Here is a 22997-nt window from a genome sequence, read left to right on the forward strand (position 1 = left end):
ATAGAGCTGATAAAATTGGATGTTGCTTGTGAAAAGGGGTGTCTCTGTTAATTCAGGAAACGTGGGTGTATTTTGGGGACAAGAGGTAACTTCAGAGAACATGGTGTGTTTAGTTATTCATATAGAATCACGGAATCACTACAGTGCAGAAGGAGGCCATTGGCCCGTTGAACCTGTACTAACCCTCTGAAACAGGACCCTATCTGGGCCTGCCTAACCATTGGACACTTCGGGGCAACATCGCATGGCGAGTTCCAAATCTCTACCACCCTTTGAGCGAATAAATTCTTCCCAACATCTCTCCTGAACTGTCTGGCCCTAATTTTTATATTATTCCCCCAGCCTGAGAATCTCCAACCAGTGGAAATAGTTTATCTTTATCTACCCAGACTTTACCTGTTAATATCTTGAAGACTTTGATCGGATCATCCCTTAACCTCCTAAATTCACATGAGAACAGGTCTAATTTGAATAATCTCTCCTCACAATTTAACCCCTGTAATCCGGGTATCATTTTTGTAAACCTATGTTGCACTCGCTCCAAGGCCAAATATCCATCCTAAGATGTGGTGCCCAGTACTTCTCACAGGGACTCCAAGTGGGATCTAACCAGGGTTTTGTATAGCTGCAGCATAACCCCTGTGTCTTTATATTCCAATCCTTCAGATATAAAGGCATTCCTTAGTCTTTTTGATTATTTTCTGCATTTGTTCCTGGCATTTTAAGGACGTACGCACCTGAACCCCCGTCTCTTCGGACATCCACTGCACCTGACCTCAACATTAACGCATAACATATGCTTCACCAGCAATGGTGTACATCAGTCTTTTGTCGTGTGATTTTTCTTTTATCTTAATAAATATTCTGTGTTACTTTTTACAGAGCGGCTGGACTGGTTCCTGACTGGGTTAGAGCCAGTTCCTCACGTTATTCCAAACAAAAATACATCATTAAGAGCCAGTGTTTTAATTTATCCTTTGGGATTTTGAAACACACTGGCAGATAACATCAGTGGGGTTCTTAACACTATAGCATTTCAAGTACTCACCTAAATGGGCAGCACGGTGGCCTAGTGGTTAGTACAACCGCCTCACGGCGCTGAGGTCCCAGGTTCGATCCCGGCTCTGGGTCACTGTCCGTGTGGAGTTTGCACATTCTCCCCGTGTCTGCGTGGGTTTCGCCCCCACAACCCAAAAATGTGCAGAGTAGGTGGATTGGCCACGCTAAATTGCCCCTTAATTGGAAAAAATAATTGGGTAATCTAAATTTAAAAAAAAAAGTACTCACCTAAATGCTTCATATTGAATGACGGAGCAGGCTCGATGGGCCGAGTGGCCTACTCCGGCTCCTATTTTCTATGTTTCTATGACAACACTTGGCACCCAGCCTGGCGCATTGTGAAGTATTATTTATTTACAAGAAACAAATAACGCTCCCCTTATTTTTGTCAGCTCCTCCACCAAACAATGTGCGCTCACTAAAAATTGTTGCCACCAATACTGAACAGTTTACAAATATGGATCCAGCCTATTGGCCATTTAAAAAAAATTAATTTACGAGATTTGGGCGTCCCTGGTTAGATCAGCATTTATTGGCCATCCCTCGTTGCCTTCCAGAAGGTGGTGGCAAGTTGCCTTCTTGAGCAACTTGAACAGTGAGGGAAAGGCTGATATACTTTCAAGTTGGGTAGTGAGTGACTTGGAGGGGAACCTCCAGGTGGTGGGGCTCCCAGGTATCTGCTGCTCTTGTCCTTCTAGATGGTAGTGGTCGTGGCTTTGGAAGGTGTTGGTCTAAAGAACTTTGGTGAGTTATTGCAGTGCATCTTGTAGATGGCACACACGGCCAACACTGTTCGTCGGTGGTGGAGGGATTAAATGTTTGTGGATGGGGTAGCAATCATGTGGGCTGCTTTGTTCTAGATTGTCGAGCTGCTTGAGTGTTGTTGGAGCTGCACTCATCCAGGCAAGTGGAGAATATTCCATTACACTCCTGACTTATGCCTTGTCGATGGTGGACCATAAGACATAGGAGCAGAATTAGGCCACTCGGCCCATCGAGACTGCTCCACCATTCAATCATAGCTGATACTTTCTCATCCCCATTCTCCTGCCTTCTCCCCATAACCCCTGACCCCCTTACTAATCAAGAACCTATTTATCTCTGTCTTAAGACACTCAGTGATTTGGCCGTCATAGCCTTTTGCGGCAAAGAGTTCCACAGATTCACCACCCTCTGGCTGAAGAAATTCCTCCTCATCTCTGTTTTAAAGGATCGTCCCTTTAGTCTTAAATTGTGTCCTCTGGTTCTAGTTTTTCCTACAAGTGGAAACATCCTCTCCACATCCACTCTATCCAGGCCTCGCAGTATCCTGTAAGTTTCAATAAGATCCCCCCTCATCCTTCTAAACTTCAACGAGTACAGAACCAGAGTCCTCAACCGTTCCTCAAACGACAAGTTCTTTATTTCAGAACAGGCTTTGGGGAGTCAGGAGGCGAGGTACTCGACATAGGATCCCTGGCCTTTGACCTGCCCTGGAAGCCACAGTATTAATGTGGCTGGTCCAGTTCAGTTTCTGATCAATGGTAATCCCCAGGGTGTTGATAGTAGGGGTTTCAGGGATGGTAATGCCATTGAATGTCAAGGGTAATGGTTAGCTCCTCTCTTGTAGGAGATGGTTATTGCCTGGCACTTGTGTGGCGCGAATGTAACTTGCCACTTGTCAGGCCAATCCTGGATATTGTCCAGATCTTGCTGAATTTGGACTGTTTCAGTGTCTGAGGAGTCGCACGCGCAAATGGTGCTGAGCATTGTGCAGTCATCTGCGAACATCCCCACTTCTAACCTGACATTGGAAGGGAGGGCATTTGAAGCCGGGATAAATTTTTGATTTTACTCATTCCGCCCCGGCAATTACAAATTCGGGAACATTTCTGCTCTGAGACAATCTCCCTGCTAGAAATGCAGGCGCCAGGTAATTTGCTTTAGCAAATTTTGCAGTGTGTTTTAATCAAATTTAGTGAGGCTGGAGTGTCTCTAAATCTACTAATACACAGATTTTTATTTACTTTCTTTCCAAACCGAGGCAATCTTTGCCCTAAATAAAATTATTATTTAAAAAAAACAGCAGGGACGCAAGGTTGTGCGGGAATTGTGCAGGAATTATTGTACTTGCACCTTGCAAACAAAATTGTTACACGTTGAAATTTACGGATTTGAAATAAAATGGCAGAATTGGATTTACAATCGTTGAGATAATTGCCTGTCTTTAATAATGATCACAATTTTAGTATCTGTTAACTTACTGTTGTGCATTGCAGAATGCTGTGTACAGTGAATGGATGTATTTCTGATGCTCTGTAATTTGGGTTGAGTCAGCCACCCAAGCTGGGAGAGCTGCGATGAGGGTGCCACCTAGTGGTGATCTGTGAATGAGACAAGTGGAAATCTTCCCCCTTCGATAATCATATTTCAATGTATTCAAATAAACACACATATATCTCAGTAATGTGTTATTATTGCCAGCCACATTAAAGCTGATAAATTTACACGCAAACACAACGACATCAACGTCAGTAGATCCGCGTTTAGTGAAATATTTATAATGTAGGACGGCTGCCAACTGTGTTCCTGCAAGTTGCTTTGCTATCGTTGTGAGAAAGCCTCACAAGAATCCGATACAGTAGTAATAATGTGATTATTGATTGCGAATGGGGAAGCACAGTGTTTAGCACTGCTGCCTCACCGCGCCAGGGACCCGGGTTCAATTCCAACCTTGGGTCACTGTCACCTTGGGAGTCTGCACGTTGTCTGCATGGGTTTCCTCCGGGTGCTCCGGTTTCCTCCCACAGTCCAAAGATGTGCGGGTTAGGAGGAATTGCCCCTCGTCTCAAATCTATGCCCCCTGGACGTTGACCCCTCGACTAAGGGGAGAAGTTCCCCCCAATCTCCCCTATCTGTGTCCCTCATAGTTTTCCACACTTTTAGTGAGATTACCACTATGATGAGCAAAGTTTCAAAGAACCAGTAAACCTCTATAACTCGCGGATTTCATATTTTAAATTGGAAGGTGTATGACCTGAAATCAGATTAAATGCCACTGGAGACAATTGGTGGGCTGGGAAACAGTTGACCTTGCGGTTCTAACCTCATCTAAACGTTTCCATAACTTCAATGTTAGGAAATAGCCAGGAGTTTTTGATTAGATCTTCACTGAATTGTTGATTTCTGCCGGCAACAATTAACTAACGCCCTCCTTAATGGAAACATTCAGAGAAAATTCGACATTGTGAAATTACAAAAGCAAAGTTAAACGCTCCCAGTGCCTGAGTGAAACTTTGAGATGTTCTTCCCCCTTCCCCCCCCCCCCCCCCCCCCCCCCCCCCCCCCCCCCCACTCTGCGCTGGAAATATTTTTTTCTGAGATTTAGCGGGTTCGCAGGATGTAATGATTAAATATCGTACGAAGATCCCATCCCCAGTTAAAGCCTCTCCCATTTGGAATAAGCCTCGTGGATTCTGTTCAAACCTTGGCCAAGGAAATTGGCGACATTCATTCCCGTTTGAATTTCAGACAATACTTCATTCTCTGCAGTGTGGGTTTGCAAGGACGAGTAATAAATATTTCTAATGTTGATTCGGGTCATGCATTCTACATAAAGAACAAGTTAGGTGAGGGGAACCTGTTTTTTTCCCAATTTGAAATACATTTTCAATGCATTCTTTTACAAAGCATTGAAGGTGTAACTCACCCTAACTGACCAGCCTGCCTGACTTTCTATCACTATCGAAATAAAGCGTCAAATTATTTGTTGCATTTAAAACATTTTTTGGGGGGGGGGGGGGGGGGGGGTAAAAATATACTTCATTGAGAAGACAATTAACTATTTCAGAACGATCATCGCAGTGTTCTATTCAAATGTTCGACATCGGTCAATGTCCCACTCTGTGTGGTTCACTGCAGTTAAAAAGAAAGGATGATTGCAAACATTTCAAGATGATTAATACAGGAATTGCCATCTTTACTGCATTTGAAACTAAGATAGATACATAATTGGCTACCTTGATGCAGCCGGTGTTAATAATAATCTTTATTATTGTCACAAGTAGGCTTACATTAACACTGCAGTGAAGTTGCTGTTGTCGCTCCCAGTAGCTGGCTGTTTCTCTCTGGTTCCATCGACCTGGGCGAATGGTTCTTAAAACGATCAGCAGTTCTGCTTTAACCCTGGTTCCTGCCCAGCAAGTGTACGCTATTGGCTCGAACCGAGTGGCAAGACATGGCCATATGTTACTCGGCCGTGTTAAAAAGTTAATCGCATATTGTGCTGGGGATTAAAGTCACAACAGATTTCATTCAGCTGGTGAGGGGGTGAATCCTGGGTCGCTTAGGAAAGAGACCAGCCCCCAGAAGAGGCCACAAGCTCATTGCTTAGTAAGGCTGCACGTCAGGCGATGCATTGTAACGGGGCGAATGTAATCGCTTCCGAACGTAAGCGAAGGGGAATTACTCCCAGAATGGCAAGGTCGTTGGTAAACGGTTTATCGATCCGGGCTCAGCACATTGAGCCCATTCCTATATATTGAGGAACGTTTCCAATCCGTGGGCTACAGCTCATCGAGCTGTGAAACCCTCACCAGGAAGGTCATAGAAAAACAAAAAGAAAATGAAATGCTGGATGGGGCTGCACATGTGGAGAGGGAGAAACAAGAATTTCCAATCCTGTCTGCCCCTCCTGACTTTTTCCAGAATGTTCCTTTTTATTTGGGACCTCCAGTACCTCCGGTATTTTGCTTTTACACAAATTCTACTGGTTTTCCAGCATCTTTCTTTGTAATCCGATATTTATTTGCCATCTCAGAGCCCCATGAATAAAACGCTCAAAAAAATCTTGATTCCACATCCCTGTTGGAGGAGATTATTTATAGATATTTCTTTGAGGCGGTGGCCCACGGTGCTTTGCTGATGGGCTCTATTTTAATGAGATTACATAGATAGGCGGCTGTAATCTGGATCATGCTGTGTCTCAAGGATTTAACGGGCTGACAATCTGCCTTCATTTCAGTCTGTGGGTTGGGAAGGGTGGATTCGATTCGCTATTGTTGGGATTTTTAGGTTTTATTTTCTGAGGGTAGGAGTGTGCTGGGGAGGAGCAGGCACAGAAGGAGGAGGGGGAACACCTTCTTTAAGAAGCATGGCTGGGAGCATATGTTTTTGGCTGACGGTTCTGTTGTCCAGCTCGACCCCCAGTGCTGAGATCTTCCAGTCCACCCTCATGCTGGATATGGCTGAAGTTCTGCTGGACAAGTACTGCTTCCCAGAAAACCTGGTGGGGATGAGAGAGGCTATCCGACAGGCCAATCAGAGCGAGGAGATCCTGCATGTGACCGACCCCCACACCCTGGCCGCAGTGCTGACCTCCGGGGTGCAGGGGGCGCTGAACGACCCTCGGCTGCTGGTCTCCTACGAACCCGGGAGCTCCCCTGTAGCCCGGGAGGATGTCCCTCCACTGAGCCCACAAATGCTCGCAGAGCTGACCCAGAATGCCATCAAATTCCAAATCTTCCAGGACAACGTGGGATACTTAAGGCTGGACCACATCCTCGGGGGAGACGTGGTCAAGGTGGTTGGCCCCGCTCTGGTGGACAGGGTTTGGAAGTACATTGTGGACACGGATTCATTGATCCTAGACCTGCGGTACTGTGCCAGTGGCCAAGTCTCGGGAATCCCCTTTGTCATCTCCTACTTCTGCCAGACTAATGGGAAAATCCACATCGACTCCATCTACGACCGACCCTCCAATTCCACCCAGGACATCTGGACGCTGGCCAGCCTCCTGGGGGACAGGTACTCACAGGACAAAGATGTGCTGGTGCTCATCAGCAAGGGCACCCAGGGGGTAGCTGAAGACGTGGCTTACATCCTCAAACACCTGGACCGGGGTCTCTTGGTGGGGGAGAGGACGGCGGGAGGGTCCCTCAACATCCAGAAGTTCCGCATTGGCTCCACGGATTTCTTCATCACGGTTCCCCTGTCAAGATCCATCAGCCCCCTGACTGGGCAGAGTTGGGAGGTGAATGGGGTCTTCCCAGCGGTGTTGGTCAACGCGGAGCAGGCGCTGGAGAAAGCCACCTCTATCCTGGCAGTCAGGAGGGCAGTGCCCAGTGTCATCCAGAATGTTATTGAACTCCTGAGCACCTATTACTCCTTCGTGGATCATGTACCTGCCCTGGCAGGCCAGGTTTCCACGGTTGTTGACTCAGCTGTGATTTCAGAGGAAGACCTGGCGGCCAAGTTGAACTATGAGCTCCAAGCCATCTGTGAGGACCCCAGGCTATTGATCAGAGTGAGGACCGAACCTGCAGGTACCATGGATCAGAGTTCTGTGCCTATGCCCAGTGATTTCACCTCCCCCCATGCACTGGACACCATGTTCCAAGTGAAGACCTTGCCGGGCAATATAGGGTACTTGCGATTCGATGAGTTTCCAGACACTGCCCTCCTGCCCTTGCTAACCCCGTTGCTGGTTGAGAAAGTGTGGGGGATCGTACAGAGGACGGACAATTTAATCGTAGATCTCAGGTTTAACACGGGCGGCACTTCGGCCGCCGTCTCTCTGCTGCTCTCCCACTTTCATGAGGAAACGCCGCCCGTTCTCTTCTTCACCGTGTACAACCGGCTGACCAACACCAGCACCGAGTTCTCCACCCTCCCCAGCTCTGGAGGGCACTCGTACGGGTCCAGGAAGGGCATCTATGTCCTCACCAGCCACCGCACCGCCACAGCAGCCGAAGAGTTTGCCTACTTGATGCAGTCATTGAACAGAGCCACTGTGATTGGGGAGATCACATCTGGAACCATCCTCCACTCCAAGTCATTCCAAATCGAGAATACCAACTTGGTTATCACCATCCCCTTCATCAATTTCTTGGATAACAACGGGGAGTATTGGTTAGGTGGGGCTGTGGTGCCTGATGCCATAGTGTTGGCTGAGGAGGCGATGGACAAGACCATGGAGATCATTGGGTTCCACGCTGATGTCTTGGAGCTGGTTGAGGACACGGGCAGTCTGCTCAAGGTGCACTACGCCATCCCAGAGGTGGCTACCAGGCTCAAGCTGGCCCTGGGCACCAAGTGGCTGGAGGGTTCCTACCGATCAGTGGTGGATTACGAGTCTTTGGCTTCCCAGTTGACCTCAGACCTGAGGGAGATCTCTGGCGACCACCGGCTTCACGTTTTCTACAGTGACACCCAGCCGGACAGCCCAGAAGACCACCCAGAGAACATCCCTTCCCCTGAAGAGCTCACTTACATCATCCAAGCCCTCTTCCGAGTGGAGGTCCTGCCCCATAATGTGGGCTACCTGCGGTTCGATGTGATGACCGACGCGGAGATCATCAAGGTCATTGGCCCTCAACTGCTGGAGCAAGTGTGGAACAAGCTGGTCAACACGGACACCTTAATCATTGACATGAGATACAATGTTGGGGGCTACTCCACCGCAATCCCTGTTTTGTGCTCGTATTTCTTCGCTCCAGAACCTGCCCGCCACCTCTACACTGTGTTTGACCGCATCACCTCGTCCACCTCAGAAATATGGACCTTGCCGAAGGTGCTGGGTCAAAGATATGCCCCTCACAAGGATATCTACATCCTAACCAGCCACATTACTGGCTCTGCGGCAGAGACATTCACAAAGGCAATGAAGGACCTGAAGAGGGCTACGGTCATTGGAGAGCCAACCATTGGGGGTGCCCTGTCTGTGAGCACCTACAGGATAACAAGCAGCAACCTCTATGTGTCCATCCCAAACCAGGTTGTCCTCAGTGCCGTCACCGGGAATGTGTGGAGCATCTCAGGAGCTGAACCAGACGTCACGGTCCAGGCCAACGAAGCTATGGATGTGGCTCTGGGCATCATTGGGCTCCGGGTAAAAATCCCATGGATTGTTCGGACGGCCGGGAAGCTGGTGGCTGACAACTATGCCTTCGCAGTGACCGGTGCCAGGGTAGCTGGGCAACTGGTGGAGCTGGTCCACCAGGGCAAGTACACCCTCGTAAATTCGGAGGCCCAGCTGGCTCAGACATTATCAGAGGACCTGGAGACGCTGGCGGGTGACAGGCACCTCAAGGTAGTCCACAAACCCGAGAACTCCAAGGATGAGATGGCCTGCGAGGACCCAATGCCGGTAGGTTCACAAGGAGTCATCCAGGACTCCAAACGTTATCTCCCTTTTCTTTCCACAGATGCTGCCAGGCCTGCTGAGATTGTCCAGAATTTTCTACTGTTGTCTCTCTCTTCACAAGACTTCCTGTTCCGAAATGTAACAAGCCTCAACTGAAGTAAATGAAGTCATGCACTGAATTTTTTTGTTTTGGCCTTCGTTGCAAGAGGAATGGAATATATAAAAGTAGGAAAGTTTTGTTGTAGTTTTATGTAATCTCGATGAGGCCATATCTTATCATAGACCATAGAATCCATGCAGTGCAGGAGGCCATTCGGCCCATTGAGTCTGTACCGACCATCTGAAACAGCACCCTATCTGGTCCAACTCCCCTCCGCCCTATCCCTGTAACCCCATCTAGCCTGCACATCTCTGGACGGCACGGTGGCGCAGTGGTTAGCATTACTGCCTCATGACGCCGAGGTCACAGGTTCGATCCCGGCCCCGGGTCACTGCCCGTGTGGAGTTTGCACATTCTCCCCGTGCCGGCATGGGTCTCACCTCCCACAACCCCAAAAGATGTGCAGAATAGGTGGATTGGCCACGCTAAATTGCCCCTCAATTGGAAAAATGAATTGGGCACTCTAAAAATTTTTTAAAACCTGCGCACCTTTGGACACTAAGGGCAATTTATCACGGCCAATCCACCTAACCTGCACATCTTTGGACTGTAGGAGGAAACCCAGAGCATCTGGATAAGGAGCACCTTTTAAGACTGAGGATTTTTTTCTCCCTCTCGGAGTGGCCTCCTTCTGCATTGTTGATTCTATGAAAGTCATTGGTCTGTAGAATTCTCTTTCCCAGAATACAGTGGTGGCTGGGGCACTGAATTTATCCAAGGTACAGTTTTGATGAACCAAGGGGGGGTCAAGGGTTATGAGGGTCAGAGGGCAAAGCGGAGCTGAGAGCAGGTTAGCCATGATCTTGTTGAAACGCAGAGTATGCTTGAAGGAGCAAATGGCTTCCACTTGCTCCTAAGTCCTGTGGTCCTATATATTTGTGTGGATTAATTACAGTCTGCTTTGTGTGTCCTCTTTCCTAGAGTCCGCATCCTGAGATGTTTGAGGACCTCATCAAATTAGCTTTCCAAACGAAAGTGTTAGAGAATACTATCGGCTACCTCCGCATCGAACTGTCCGGTGATCCTGATCTGATTACCCAGGTTCCAGATCTAATGGTGCAACATGTCTGGAATAAAATTGCAAACACCACTGCGCTGATTGTGGATCTTAGGTAATGTACGCTGTAACGTTAAACAGATGTTGCAAATCCAATTCCCCTAGATAGCTGAAAGATGTCAATATTGTGCAAAGCCTCGTGATTCATTCTGCTGCATTGCCAGGCGCTACCAACAATGCTCACTCGGTTAAATCGCTGGTTTTTAAAGCAGACCAAGCAGGCCAGCAGCACGGTTCAATTCCCGTACCAGCCTCCCCGGTCAGGTGCTGGAATATGGCGACTAGGGGCTTTTCACAGTAACTTCATTGAAGCCTACTCGTGACAATAAGCGATTTTCATTTCATTTCATTTTCAATGCATGACAATTGTATTAGAATTATCTAGGTACTCAAAAAGTCTTCAAATGTTAGGGATATCACTGTCTAAACCTTTGACTGCGGTAATCAATGTGGGCCTGATTTTAGCTCTTAAGTGAATAAGTTTTGAGTAAGATACAATCTCGCCCAAAGGTGTTTGAATCTCTGCTGAGTGGTCCACCTGCTGATCAAATGCCGGGGGTGTAAGATATTCCAGATCAATCAGAAGTCTTGCTGCAAAACAACAGTCTCACAAAGACATCTCGCTAACCTAGCCTGGTTTACCCCAGGCCAGCCAGCTCAGAATAGAATTGAAACTAATTAGAGAGCTCCTTCAAACATCCGACACAGATAGGTTGGGCTGAATAGACTTTTTCTCTCTCTTTTTTTCGCTCCCTGCGCTATGTGATTCCATATGGTTTAGCTCAGTTGCCTGGACAGCTAATTTGTGATGCAGAGCGAGGCCAACAGCGCGGGTTCAATTCCCGTCCCGGCTGAGGTTATCCATGAAGGCCCCGCCTTCTCAACCTTGCCCCCTCGCCTGAGGTGTGGTGACCCTCAGGTTAAATCACCACCAGTCAGCTCTCCCCCTCAAAGGGGAAAGCAGCCAATGGTCATCTGGGACTATGGAGACATTACTTGTGATTCCATTGTTCTCTATGGGTAACTATATGATCACCTTGTGTGTCATTAATTAAAGGTACACATACTAAAGTCCTACAGACTATGGGCGAAATTCACCGTGGTGGCCAAACCCGTGGAGGCCGTCGTGAATCTCGGCCGAGATTCACGACGGCCTCGGGGCCCGCTCCCCGCACCTAATTCACCCCTACCCGGGGGGCTAGGAGCGGGCCTCTGTCTTTCCCATCCGCGACCTCGTCGCACTGGAAATGACGCGCAAAATGGCGCATTTGTGAGGTCATCCGCCCATGCACGGGTTGCCGGTTCCAACCCGCACATGCGCGGATGATTTCATCACGCAGATGGCGCGAACCACGCATGCGCGGTGGCCGTCTGTCTCCTCAGCCGCCCAGCAAGACGCGGCGGCTTGATCTTGCCGGGCGGCGGAGGGGAAAGAGTGCGTCCGTTTTGGACGCTGGCCCGACGATCGGTGGGCACCGATCACGGGCCTGTCCCCTCCCGAGCACAGTCGTGGTGCTCCCGTGCCAATCGGGCCCCTAGATGCCCCAAACGGGCATCTGGCGCCCGTTTCACGAATGCAGCAACCCGGTGTGGTTGCTGCCGTGGTGAAACGGGCGTGAAGGGCGGGCAGCTCGGCCCATCGGGCTCGGAGAATCGCCGTTCGCCGTGAAAAACGGCGAGCAGCAATTTTTCCGAGCCCGGGGTGGGGGGGGAGAATCACTGGGGGCGCTAGGGGGGCGTAAAAAATGTCAGGAGGCCCTCCCGCGATTCTCCCACGCCGCATGGGGAACGGAGAATTCCGCCCTATAACTATATGGGTTAAATTGAATATTTGCTCCAGACAATATTTTAACTTTGCAATTTACAGTACAGTTGGCACACGTTTAGGATCTAAGTGAAGTTTTCTGCATCACATTTTTCGTGTAAATTGGGCGTGAGGGGCCAAAGAGGTAATGAAGATCGCCAAAGTGAGTCGGATTCCGACAAGACCTCTTAAGTATTTTTCTGTGTTGGAATTACGCTCGACTGCAAGTTCAGACTTTGATTACATTACAATTACAATCTCCATGTAAATTAGCTGGATATGGGATTGACCTTATGTCTATAATGTAAAGGAACTACGAGAAAAGGAATATGACTAAATATACAAAATGGTGGTGATTCTGTGAGTACTCCCCATTCATTCTTTTTTTCAGATTTCACCTGCTCAGGTGCCCGTGCACTGTCAAATCAGAGTTCTACCCCCCCCCCCCCCCCCCCCCCCACCCCACACACTTGTTTTCTCCTGTCCCATCAATTCCCTCGCCTCTCTTTACTTTTCACCAACTTCTCCCCCTCGCGGGACTGCGAGCTCAAAATCTTCTTATCCGTCCTAAAGCAAAGTTCGGAAACCACCATTCCCACAATAGCACCCCCTAGAGACGTGTTACAGCTGAAGAGACCAAGCTGCTCCTTGTAAAGGTGGCCAAAGTGAATAGGCTGAATGAGAAGCAGAACAATGCAAGGATAACATTTGGGGCAGTGGTAGAGGGCAGCACGGTAGCACAAGGGGATAGCACTGTGACTTCACAGCGCCAGGGTCCCCGGTTCCATTCCCCGCTGGGTCACTGTCTGTGCGGAGTCTGCACGTTCTCCCCGTATCTGCGTGAGTTTCCTCCGGGTGTTCCGGTTTCCTCCCACCGTCCAAAGACGTGCAGGTTAGGTGGATTGGCCGTGATAAATTGCTGTTAGTGACCAAAAAGGTGAGGAGGGGGTCATTGAGTTACAGGGATAGGGTGGAAGTGAGGGCTTAAGTGGGTCGGTGCAGACTCGATGGGCCGAATGGCCTCCTTCTGCACTGTAGGGATTCTATGGTTGTCTCCTGTGATATCTACGCTTGCAGAATATTCAGCTGTCCATTAGTGTTGAGGTTTGGTTTCTAGGCAATTGAATTTGCTGAAGAGACGTGCTCCCACAACATGTTTCTCCAAACCTTGCTAAAGAGTTGTGGATTTTAAAAACTGACAGTATGGAACAAAATAGTTACACAAATGGCAATACTCAGGTGAGGGCAATCTTTATTAATGTCACGTGCGGTGACACAGATGAAGCAAAATAAGTAATGCCCAAAGTGCTTTAACAATACAGTACGGTGCTCCCAAAGTATTTGTCCACAGATACCAAAGTGAACTCAGTGCAGAAATGCACCATAATTCATATGTTTCCTCTGGAGAATAAGCGATTACAGATTTATAAAAAAAGGTTCTCCAGCGTAGCTCCATTTGGGTGCAGTGGAGTTGGATGCACAGCAAATTCCCATTTCAGCAAAGTCGCCACAGTCCCAGAATAATAATAATAATATTTATTATTATAGATGATCATAGGCTGCTTTCCCCTTTGAGGGGGAGAGCCGAATAATGGTGATTTTTTTTTGTTGTTGTTTTTTTTCTATTTTTTTAAATTTAGAGTAGCCAATAATTTTTTCCAATTAAGGGGCAATTTAGCGTGGCCAATCCACCTAACCTGCACATCTTTGGGTTGTGGGGGTGTGCTGTCCTGAATTGTATCGAGCTTTTTCAGTGTTGTCGGGGGTTCACTCACCCAGGCAAGTGGAGAGTATTCATCACACCACTGACTTGGAGATGGTGGACAGGCTTTGGGGAATCAGGAGGTGAGCTACGCAGCGCAGAATACCCAGCCTCTGGCCTGCCCTTGTAAGCCACAGCATTTATATGACTGGTCCAAGTAAGTTACTGATCAATGGTAGCACCCAGACTGCTGATGATGGGGGATTCAGTGATTGAATGTCACAGGGAAATTGGGTGGAGATGGTCATTGCCTGGCTAATGCGTGAATGATACTTTCTACTTATCAGCTCTAGCCTCAATCTTGTCACATTGCATGTGGACACAGCTGTTACAGTTTGAGATCCCAAAACTGGAAATGTTCTGTTCCCAGACATTAGCATGAGTCAGTTGGTTAAAAAACAGCTACATTAATGCGGTTTTACAACATCAAGTTTTGCATCGTCTTTGATTCTTAACTATAATGTCCAGGGTGACTGATTATGTTGAATTTCATTTTAGTACAGAGGTTCCCAGGATTTGTAACTCTTAATTTGGGGTCGTTCTTTTCAATTGTGATTAAGATAATGGTATTAAAACAAAACGTAAAGTTTGTTTTAATACAAACCTGAGCTTTGTTGGTGTTTTGACAATTAAATTTTAAAATTCCATCCATTCAACCCTGAAAAGTATAAATTTCTATTCTCATTTTGCAGCATTTAACCCAAAATCATAACATAATGTTGCAAAATCGATCTTATCAAATGTATTCAACTAGCAGTAACTATATGCTAATGTGGGTGTATAAATGAATGTCACCATAGTTTGCTCTCCCCTTTGAGAGAGAGAGAGAACTGACTGGTGGTGATCTAACGTGAAGATCACCACATCTGAGGTGAGAGGTAAGATTGAGAAGGCACAGCCATCAGGGATAACCTTGGCTTGTACAGGAATTGAACCTATACTGTTGATATCACTCTGTATCACAAATCAGCTGTCTAGCCAATTGAGCTAACCGGCCCCCAAGTATGGTGCCATGGCCAAGTGGTCAAAGGTGCTGGGTCCCAGGCGGCACAGGGGTCAGCACCTCTGCCTCACAGCACCGAGGACTCCGGTTTGATCCCGGCCCTGGGTTACTGTCCGTGTGGAGTTTGCACATTCTCCCCGTGTCTGCGTGGGTCACAGCCCCACAATCCAAAGATGAAAATGAAAAGTGCTTATTGTCACAAGTAGGCTTTGAATGAAGTTACTGTGAAAAGCCCCTAGTCGCCACATTCCGCCACCTGTTTGGGGAGGCTGGTACAGGAATTGAACCGTGCTGCTAGCCTGCCTTGGTCTGCTTTCAAAGCCAGCGATTTAGCCCCTGTGCTAAACAGCCCCTGTGCAGGGTTGGTGGATTGGCCACATTAAATTGCCTCTTAATTGGAATTGTTTTTTTTAAAAAGGTGCTGGATTCCGGTTCCACTTCCTATGGAGGTGTGGGTTCAAATCCCACGATGCCAACATTTCATCCCATTGAAATGTTGTATAAATAGTAACAGAATGTCACCCCATTGCCAATGCTATTGTACTGAGTGAGATGCAGTTCTTCTGTGCAACTCTAGTGATCGGCATTTTGATTATTGCCAATATTTATGGTGAAGCCTATGTTTATTGCATTGTGCCGGCAAGTGGAAATACATATCTGGTAATTGCAGCTGTTCTGCCGTGTGATGTGACCTGCAGGTCAGAGCTACAGGATTTTAATTTATTTTATTTGGAAATTATTCATTATTGTCGTGAAATATGAAAAAGGCAAATCCATCAGGTGCAATTTAATGCATTTCTTCATAGAGAATCACACTATAGTCAGGCAGAGGCAACATGTTTTTGGGAGGCAAACCGCGTTCAACTAACCTGTTCGTGTTTTCTGAGCGTTTCTAGAACAAAAAGGTGGATAAAGGGGAACCTGTAGATGTGGTGTACTTGGATTTTCAAAAGGTACTTGGTAAGCTGCCACATCAAAGGTAGCAACACAAGACAAAAGCACATGGTGGGTAACATGTTAGCATCGATAAAGGATTGGTCAGCCAACTGGTAACAAAGAATATGGATCGAAGCACAGAAATAGGAGCAGAAACAGGAGTAGGTCTTCGAGCCTGCTCTGCCATTCAATAAGATCATGGCTCACCCTTCTCGGTGCAATACACCTGGGTTCTCTCCATGCCCCTTGATGTATTTACAGTCTAGAAATCTATCTATTTCCTTCTTAAATATATTCGGTGAATTGGCCTCCACAGGTGACAGAGAATTCCACCGTTTTTCCACCCTCTGAGTGAAGACCTTTCTCATCTCAGTGCTAAATGGCCTTCCCCATATCCTGAGAGTGTGTCCCTTTGTCCTGGGCCCCCCCCTCCCCAGCCAGAGGAGTCAACATCCCCACATCCAGTGTGTTCAACCCAGTCAGAATTGTATATGCTTCAATGAGGTCCCCTCTCATTCTCCTAAACTCTAGTGAATACTCTCCACATACGACAATGCAATCAATGGATCTTTTTTGGTTGGCAATTTGTAACCGGTGCACTGACAAAGGGATAGACTGAATGTACGTTGGCTAAATATGCTAATGACACCAAGAGAGGTAGGAAGGTAAATTGTCAAGAGGCGGTAAGAAGATTGCAAAGGGTCATTGACAGGCTAAATGTGAGGGCACAAAATAGGCAGATGGAGCGTAATGTGGGGAAATGTGAACTTGCCCACCGGGCAGGAAGTATAGATAAACAATGGACTATTTAAATCAGTGGTTCTCCATCAGGGTCCACATGGACCCTGGGGGTCCATGTAACATTACTGGGGGTTCACACAAAAAAATACCGAATTGGGGGTCCACGGTGATAATTTAGTGGTCCATAGAGCAATTCTACTTCAGAACAATTGTTAATACTGAGAATCAAGTAGAAGAAAAAAATGTTTGTTTTCATGATTAATATTCACCTTTCTCTCTCTCTCTCTCTCTCGCACTGACAAAGGTCAAAGAGAGATTATAATCTATCTAATTTACCTTGAGGTAAATACCCACGGTTGACCTGACGCTTATGCCACGTTTCTCCTTGACAAGTTTAATGAATGATTTAACACAGTAATCACTAGAAACTGTGTATATTTGATATGAATTGGTTATTGTTAGAGTAATTTAATTCAATTTAGTCAGTAAAAAGTTTTTTTCATTACTTTTCATATTAGAATAAGTTTGGCAACGTACGAAAATACCGCTAATCCGTTTCCAACCCTCACGGTAAGGTAGATGGACTTTAGGATTAGTTTACCACGCATATAAGAAGCTTTTTTTTCTGTGGAATGGCTTTGGGGGTCCACAAAAAAGAATTAAGAGGAAAAGGGGTCCATGGGTTAAAAAAGGTTGAGAACTCCTGATTTAAATAGAAAGAGATTGCAGAACTCTGGGCTACTGAAGGATTTGGGGGTCCTAGTACATGAATCACAAAAACCAATAGCCTGTAGATACAGCAAGTTATTAGGGAGGCAAATGTCGTTTATTGCAAGGGGAACGGAATATTAAAATAGAGGTGAGTAACTGCAGCTGTAAATGGATCATATCTGGAGTACTGTGTACAGTTTTGGTGTCCTTATTTTAAAAAAGAAATAATTGTGTTGGAAGCAGTTCACAGACTTATTCCTGGGTTGGCTGTCTTATCTCATGAAGACAGGTTGGACCTATACCAGTTGGAGTTTAGGAGACTGAATGGTGACCTTACTGAAACATACAGGATCCTAAGGACACACCCAGATCAGTCACCATCTTTATGAATGGCAGAGCAGGCTCGAAGGGCCAAATGGTCTATACTTGCTCCTGTGTTGGGGGCCAGACATTCTGTCGCGTCCCAAACCGGAAATTCCCGCCCGAGGTCAATGGACCTTTAAATCGTCGGTTAAACCTCCGTCCCGCCCCGTGACGATTCCCGTGACAGACGGGGCTGGAAAACTCACCGTCAAAACTGGAAATAATCCAGCTGAGATTTCTCCGTTCATTACGATTACATTCAAATCGCATCTTCCTTTGCTCATAAACATGTTTTTGCGTCGAAATCTATAGATTTGAGTAAGTTGATTACTGACCATTATAAGTAATCAAATAATCCAAACATGTAATACAAGGGTAGCAAATTCCTTCTTTGAAACACACTTTGGTGTCTACTGATGGTAACTGGAGCAAGATGGCAAAATCGTCTCTGAATTTACAGGAGAAGATTAAATTATTTCACTATTGTAATGTGGAGAGCCTATAAGCATTGAAGGCGTGAAACTATACTGGGCTGGTTTAGCACAGGGCTAAATAGCTGGCTTTTAAAGCAGACCAAGGTAGGCCAGCAGCGCGGGTTCCATTCCCGTACCAGCCTCCCCGAACAGGCGCCGGCTTTTCACAGTAACTTCATTTGAAGCCTATTTGTGACAATGAGCGATTTTCATTTCATTTCATTTCATAAGGTGATCAATAAGCTGTGATATTGAAAGACCAATGTTGGTCCACGGTGCAAGTGATTGATTGGAGGCACAGGTACATTAACTGCCCAGTTTGATGCGCATCATTTAATTCCCCCACAAAACACAAGCCTAGTTAAGGATCATTTAAGGGCCATGTCTTTGAAAAAAATCACACAGCATTTTGAGGGATAATGCACCATGGGTATGCACATGGGAAGGTCCCTCACTCCTCTCAACCCCATTGGGTACTGAATTCTGATAGCTTCGTCAGTGGATCTGAAAATGTAGCCAGCTGCACCTTCACTGGCTCAATGTTAAAAAACATTGCAAATTTCAATGGATTAAATTTGTTTGCAAATTAGTACAAATATGTCTTTGTGTCTAAAAGCACAACACAGGCTTGGCTTTTGAGTGAAAGACCCAAAGAGGTGCAGGTTAGGTGGGCTGGCCATGCTAAATTGCCTCTTAGTGTCTAAAGATGCGTAGGTTTAGATACGGGGTTATTAGGATCGGGCAAGAGTGTGGGCTTGGGTGGAGTGCTCTATCAGAGGGCCAGTGTAGACTCGACAGGATGATTGACCTTCTGTGCTGTAGGGGTTACATAGATTACATAGAACATACAGTGCAGAAGGAGGCCATTCGGCCCATCGGGTCTGCACCAACCCACTTAAACCCTCACTACCATCCTATCCCCATAACCCAATAACTCCTCATAAATGTTTTTTGATACTAAGGGCAATTTAGCATGGCCAAACCACCTAACCTGCACGTCTTTGGACTGTGGGAGGAAACCGGAGCACCCGGAGGAAACCCACGCAGACACGGGGAGAACGTGCAGACTCCACACAGACAGTGACCCAGCAGGGAATCGAACCTTGGACCCTGGCGCTGTGAAGCCACAGTGCTATCCACTGTGCTACCGTGCTGCCCTGGTTCTAAATGAAATGAAATGAAAATCGCTTATTGTCACAAGCTGGCTTCAAATGAAGTAACTGTGAAAACCCCCTCGTCGCCACATTCCGGCGCCTGTTTGGGGAGGCTGGTACGGGAATTGAACCGTGCTGCTGGTCTGCCTGGGTCTGCTTTAAAAGCCAGTGATTTAGCCCTGTGCTAAACCAGCCCATAATTCACCAATTCACGGGTGTGGGCCAATTAGATATCTGCTCAGTCCTTCACTCCCCTTGTTTAAATAATTCTGGCCGTTCTTTTAATATGTAACTAATTTATTCGAGGTTACTTTTCAGGAGGTGACAATGGTCGAATGCTGTTCTCAACACACCAATTAAACTCCGAGATTTCAATGTGTTAAAACAAGAAACATTGTTTTTTGAAGTAGCATCGTCTTAAACAGAATTGAAAACTGCGATTCCCCAAATTATAATAATAATAATCTTTTATTATTGTCACAAGTAGGCTTACATTAACACGGCAATGACGTAATTGTGAAAATCTCCTAGTCGCCACAATCCGGCGCCTGTTCGGGTACACAGAGGGAGAATTCAGAATGTCCAAAATACCTGACAAGCACGTCTTTCGGGACTTGTGGGAGGAAACCAGAGCACCCGGAGGAAATTCCACACAGACACAGGGAGAACGTGCAGACTCCGGACAGACAGTGACCCAAGCCGGGAATCACACCTGGGACTCTGGTGCCGTGAAGTAACAGTGCTAACCACTGCGCTACCATCGTTGCCGGTTACAAATTACTGGTTACAAATGCTGGGAAAGAGATTGTGTAATAAAATGAAATTCAGACATAATCAGTTCACACTGAACATTATGGTTGGAATTTAAGTTTGCACGTTCTCCCCGTGTTTGCGTGGGTTTAGCCCCCACAACCAAAAAAAGATGTGCAGTTTAAGTAGATTGGCCACGCTAAATTGCCCCTTAATTGGAAAAACTGAAATTTTTCTTTTTTTTAAATGGTTGGAATTTAAGGCCACGACACTGGATGGATATGGAGTGGGAAAGTGAATACAATTTGCCCTCAGGTTAAATCTGCTCTCTCTCAAAAGGGGGAGATTAGCCTATTGTGCTCGGGGACTGTGGCGACTTTTCAGTTGACCTTAATTTGGACCAAGAGTCCAAAGAACTGGAAAGGTTCTGTCCAGATAGATACAGGCAGAAGTGCTCAGATTATTTTCCTGCCTCCTCTATTATGTAACAAATCCAAACACGTCTTATGTCCCTTAGGTACAATACTGGAGGGCCTACATCTTGGGTCCCAGCCATGTGTTCTTATTTCTTTGACGAGGGAAGCCGAGTGCTCCTGGACACCATTTACAACAGACCCAGTGATACAACCTCCCAACTCTGGACCACCCCACAAGTAGCAGGTAATGGATCAAAAAGATGCCTTGTGTTTCTAAAAGCGCCTCCTTGCTTTATTTTTCTATTGCAGTTGGTGCTATAATATAATGTTGATAAAATATTAAAACATGCTGCTGTGCAGAGAGACCTGGGTGTGCTAGTGCATGAGTCACAGAAAGTTGGTTTACAGGTGCAACAGGTGATTAAGAAGGCGAATGGAATTTTGTCCTTCATTGCTGGAGGGATGGAGTTTAAGACTAGGGAGGTTGTGCTGCAATTTTATAAGGTGTTAGTGAGGCCACACCTGGAGTATTGTGTTCAGTTTTGGTCTCCTTACTTGAGAAAGGACGTACTGGCGCTGGAGAGTGTGCAGAGTTAATCCCAGAGCTGAAGGGGTTGGATTACAAGGAGAGGTTGAGTAGACTGGGACTGTACTCGTTGGAATTTAGAAGGATGAGGGGGGATCTTATAGAAACACATAAAATTCTGAAGGGAATAGATAGGATAGATGCGGGCAGGTTGTTTCCACTGGCGGGTGAAAGCAGAACTAGGGGGCATAGCCTCAAAATAAGGGGAAGTAGATTGAGGACTGAGTTTAGGAGGAACTTCTTCACCCAAAGGGTTGTGAATCTATTGAAGTCCTTGCACAGTGAAGCAGTTGAGGCTCCTTCATTAAATGTTTTCAAGACAAAGATAGATAGTTTTTTGAAGAATAAAGGGATTATGGTGTTCAGGCCGGAAAGTGGAGCTGAGTCCACAAAAGATCAGCCATGGTCTCATTGAATGGCGGAGCAGGCTCGAGGGGCCAGATGGCCGACTCCTGCTCCTAGTTCTTATGTTCTTATGTTCTTTTAATCCCTGTGTGTCTTTTGTTTTTGGCATGTGTGCGTGAAGGGGAGCGATATGGCTCAAAAAGGGAATTGATCCTCCTCACGAGCAAGTACACCTCTGGGGCAGCGGAAGAATTTGTCTTTGTCATGAAGAGGCTGGGCAGGGCTCTGGTGGTTGGCGAGCGGACGAGCGGGGGATGCCACCCCCCTCAACATTATCATGTGGAGGACACCAACCTGTACCTGAGCATCCCCACCGACAGGTCCGACACCCCGGAGGGGTTCTCCTGGGAAGGGATGGGGGTTGCGCCCCACCTCGAGGTACCCGCCGATACAGCCCTGGAGAAGGCGAAGGAGATACTTAACCCCCTCATCATTCCATAACTTGTTTCTCAGAAGTTCAAACGCACGTGATGTCAATGTATGACTAATGGGTGCTATCAAAGAGAGTACTCCATCCCCCACCCCCCACACCCCCTCCCCCATCTCCGGACCTAGCGCGGCACAGTTGGAATCCCTCCTCTTGTTTGTACTTTGCTGAGGCCCATTCGCTACATTTGCTGCAATGGTCTCTAACCATCTGCTTTCTTAGAGTTCTGGGTGACCATTTTGTCAACTTTGGTTCCTCGTCAGGGAATATGGTGCAAAGTTTCGGGGATGGGTGGGGAATCTCAGTATCATTTTGAAGCACTGTGCAATGCCGATTGGTCCAATAAAATGTTTCAAATAAAGAAAAGAAAATTGGAGAGGGACATTTCAATCTGCTGTGGTGTGTCAGTCAATGTTTGGGCTAAACGCAAATGTCATTTCTGTTATTTCTATCAAGACATAGGAACAGAAGTAGGACATTCGGCCCATCGAGCCTGCTCCGCCATTGAACACGATCATGGCTGAATGGACCCTTCAATGTCTTTTACATCCCCTCAACCCTTTACCTTATTGTTAATATAAATTCAATATCCTTAAACAAGGGTCGATCGTGACATGAATCCTCCCTGTGAAACACAATTATGGAATCCAATCCCTGAGACTCTCTCCCTAACAGCACTGTGGGTGTGCCTACACCACATGGACTGCAGCGGTTGGAGAAGGCAGCTCAGCGTCACCATCTCCAGGGTAACTAGGGCTGGGCAACAATTGCTGGGCCTAAACAGCAAGGCTTATGTCCCATAAATTAATGGAAAAAAAGGAACTTTTAGTATTTGGCTTTGAAAAAAAAAATCACTGGTTGAATCAAAATGTGAAGGAAACAAGTTTAACTTAGAGAATTGGAGGTGGTTGACATGGATACACCAAGTCAATTGTTTTCCATGGAATCCATAAAATTCCTACATTTGGCTGATGGAGTCTGCCCAGCCCCCCAAAAAAGCACCCTACCTCGGCCCACTCCCCCACCCACCCCACCTGACCTCCATATCTTTGGACATTAAAGGACAAT

At 46.7% G+C, this 22997-nt stretch overlaps 1 protein-coding gene and 1 long non-coding RNA gene across 2 annotated transcripts; one reads left to right on the top strand and one right to left on the bottom strand.

Moving 5' to 3' along the window:
- Positions 1-1179: 1179 nt before the first annotated feature.
- LOC119956083 lies at positions 1180-5896 on the bottom strand. The gene is made up of 3 exons (XR_005458583.1): positions 5112-5896; positions 3303-3422; positions 1180-1234 (listed from the first exon to the last, which is right to left on the bottom strand). It is a non-coding gene; the product is annotated as an uncharacterized LOC119956083 (long non-coding RNA).
- Positions 5897-6047: 151 nt separating this feature from the next.
- Positions 6048-22319, top strand: rbp3 (retinol binding protein 3). The gene is made up of 4 exons (XM_038782926.1): positions 6048-9184; positions 10263-10453; positions 20613-20755; positions 21624-22319. Exons 1-4 carry the CDS (start codon positions 6191-6193, stop codon positions 21941-21943), a joined length of 3648 nt encoding a protein of 1215 aa, XP_038638854.1. The 5' UTR covers positions 6048-6190; the 3' UTR covers positions 21944-22319.
- Positions 22320-22997: the final 678 nt, after the last annotated feature.

Source organism: Scyliorhinus canicula, chromosome 22 (genome assembly GCF_902713615.1).
Source record: "Scyliorhinus canicula chromosome 22, sScyCan1.1, whole genome shotgun sequence".
In the NCBI taxonomy this organism is placed as follows: domain Eukaryota; kingdom Metazoa; phylum Chordata; class Chondrichthyes; order Carcharhiniformes; family Scyliorhinidae; genus Scyliorhinus; species Scyliorhinus canicula.

Coding starts and splice junctions, on each gene's coding strand:
- rbp3 (XM_038782926.1), top strand. CDS start 6,191: ATGGCTGGGAGCATATGTTTTTGGCTGACGGTTCTGTTGTCCAGCTCG. Junction 10,454..20,612: donor GCGCTGATTGTGGATCTTAG/GTAATGTACGCT, acceptor TATGTCCCTTAG/GTACAATACTGGAGGGCCTA. Junction 20,756..21,623: donor GACCACCCCACAAGTAGCAG/GTAATGGATCAA, acceptor GTGTGCGTGAAG/GGGAGCGATATGGCTCAAAA.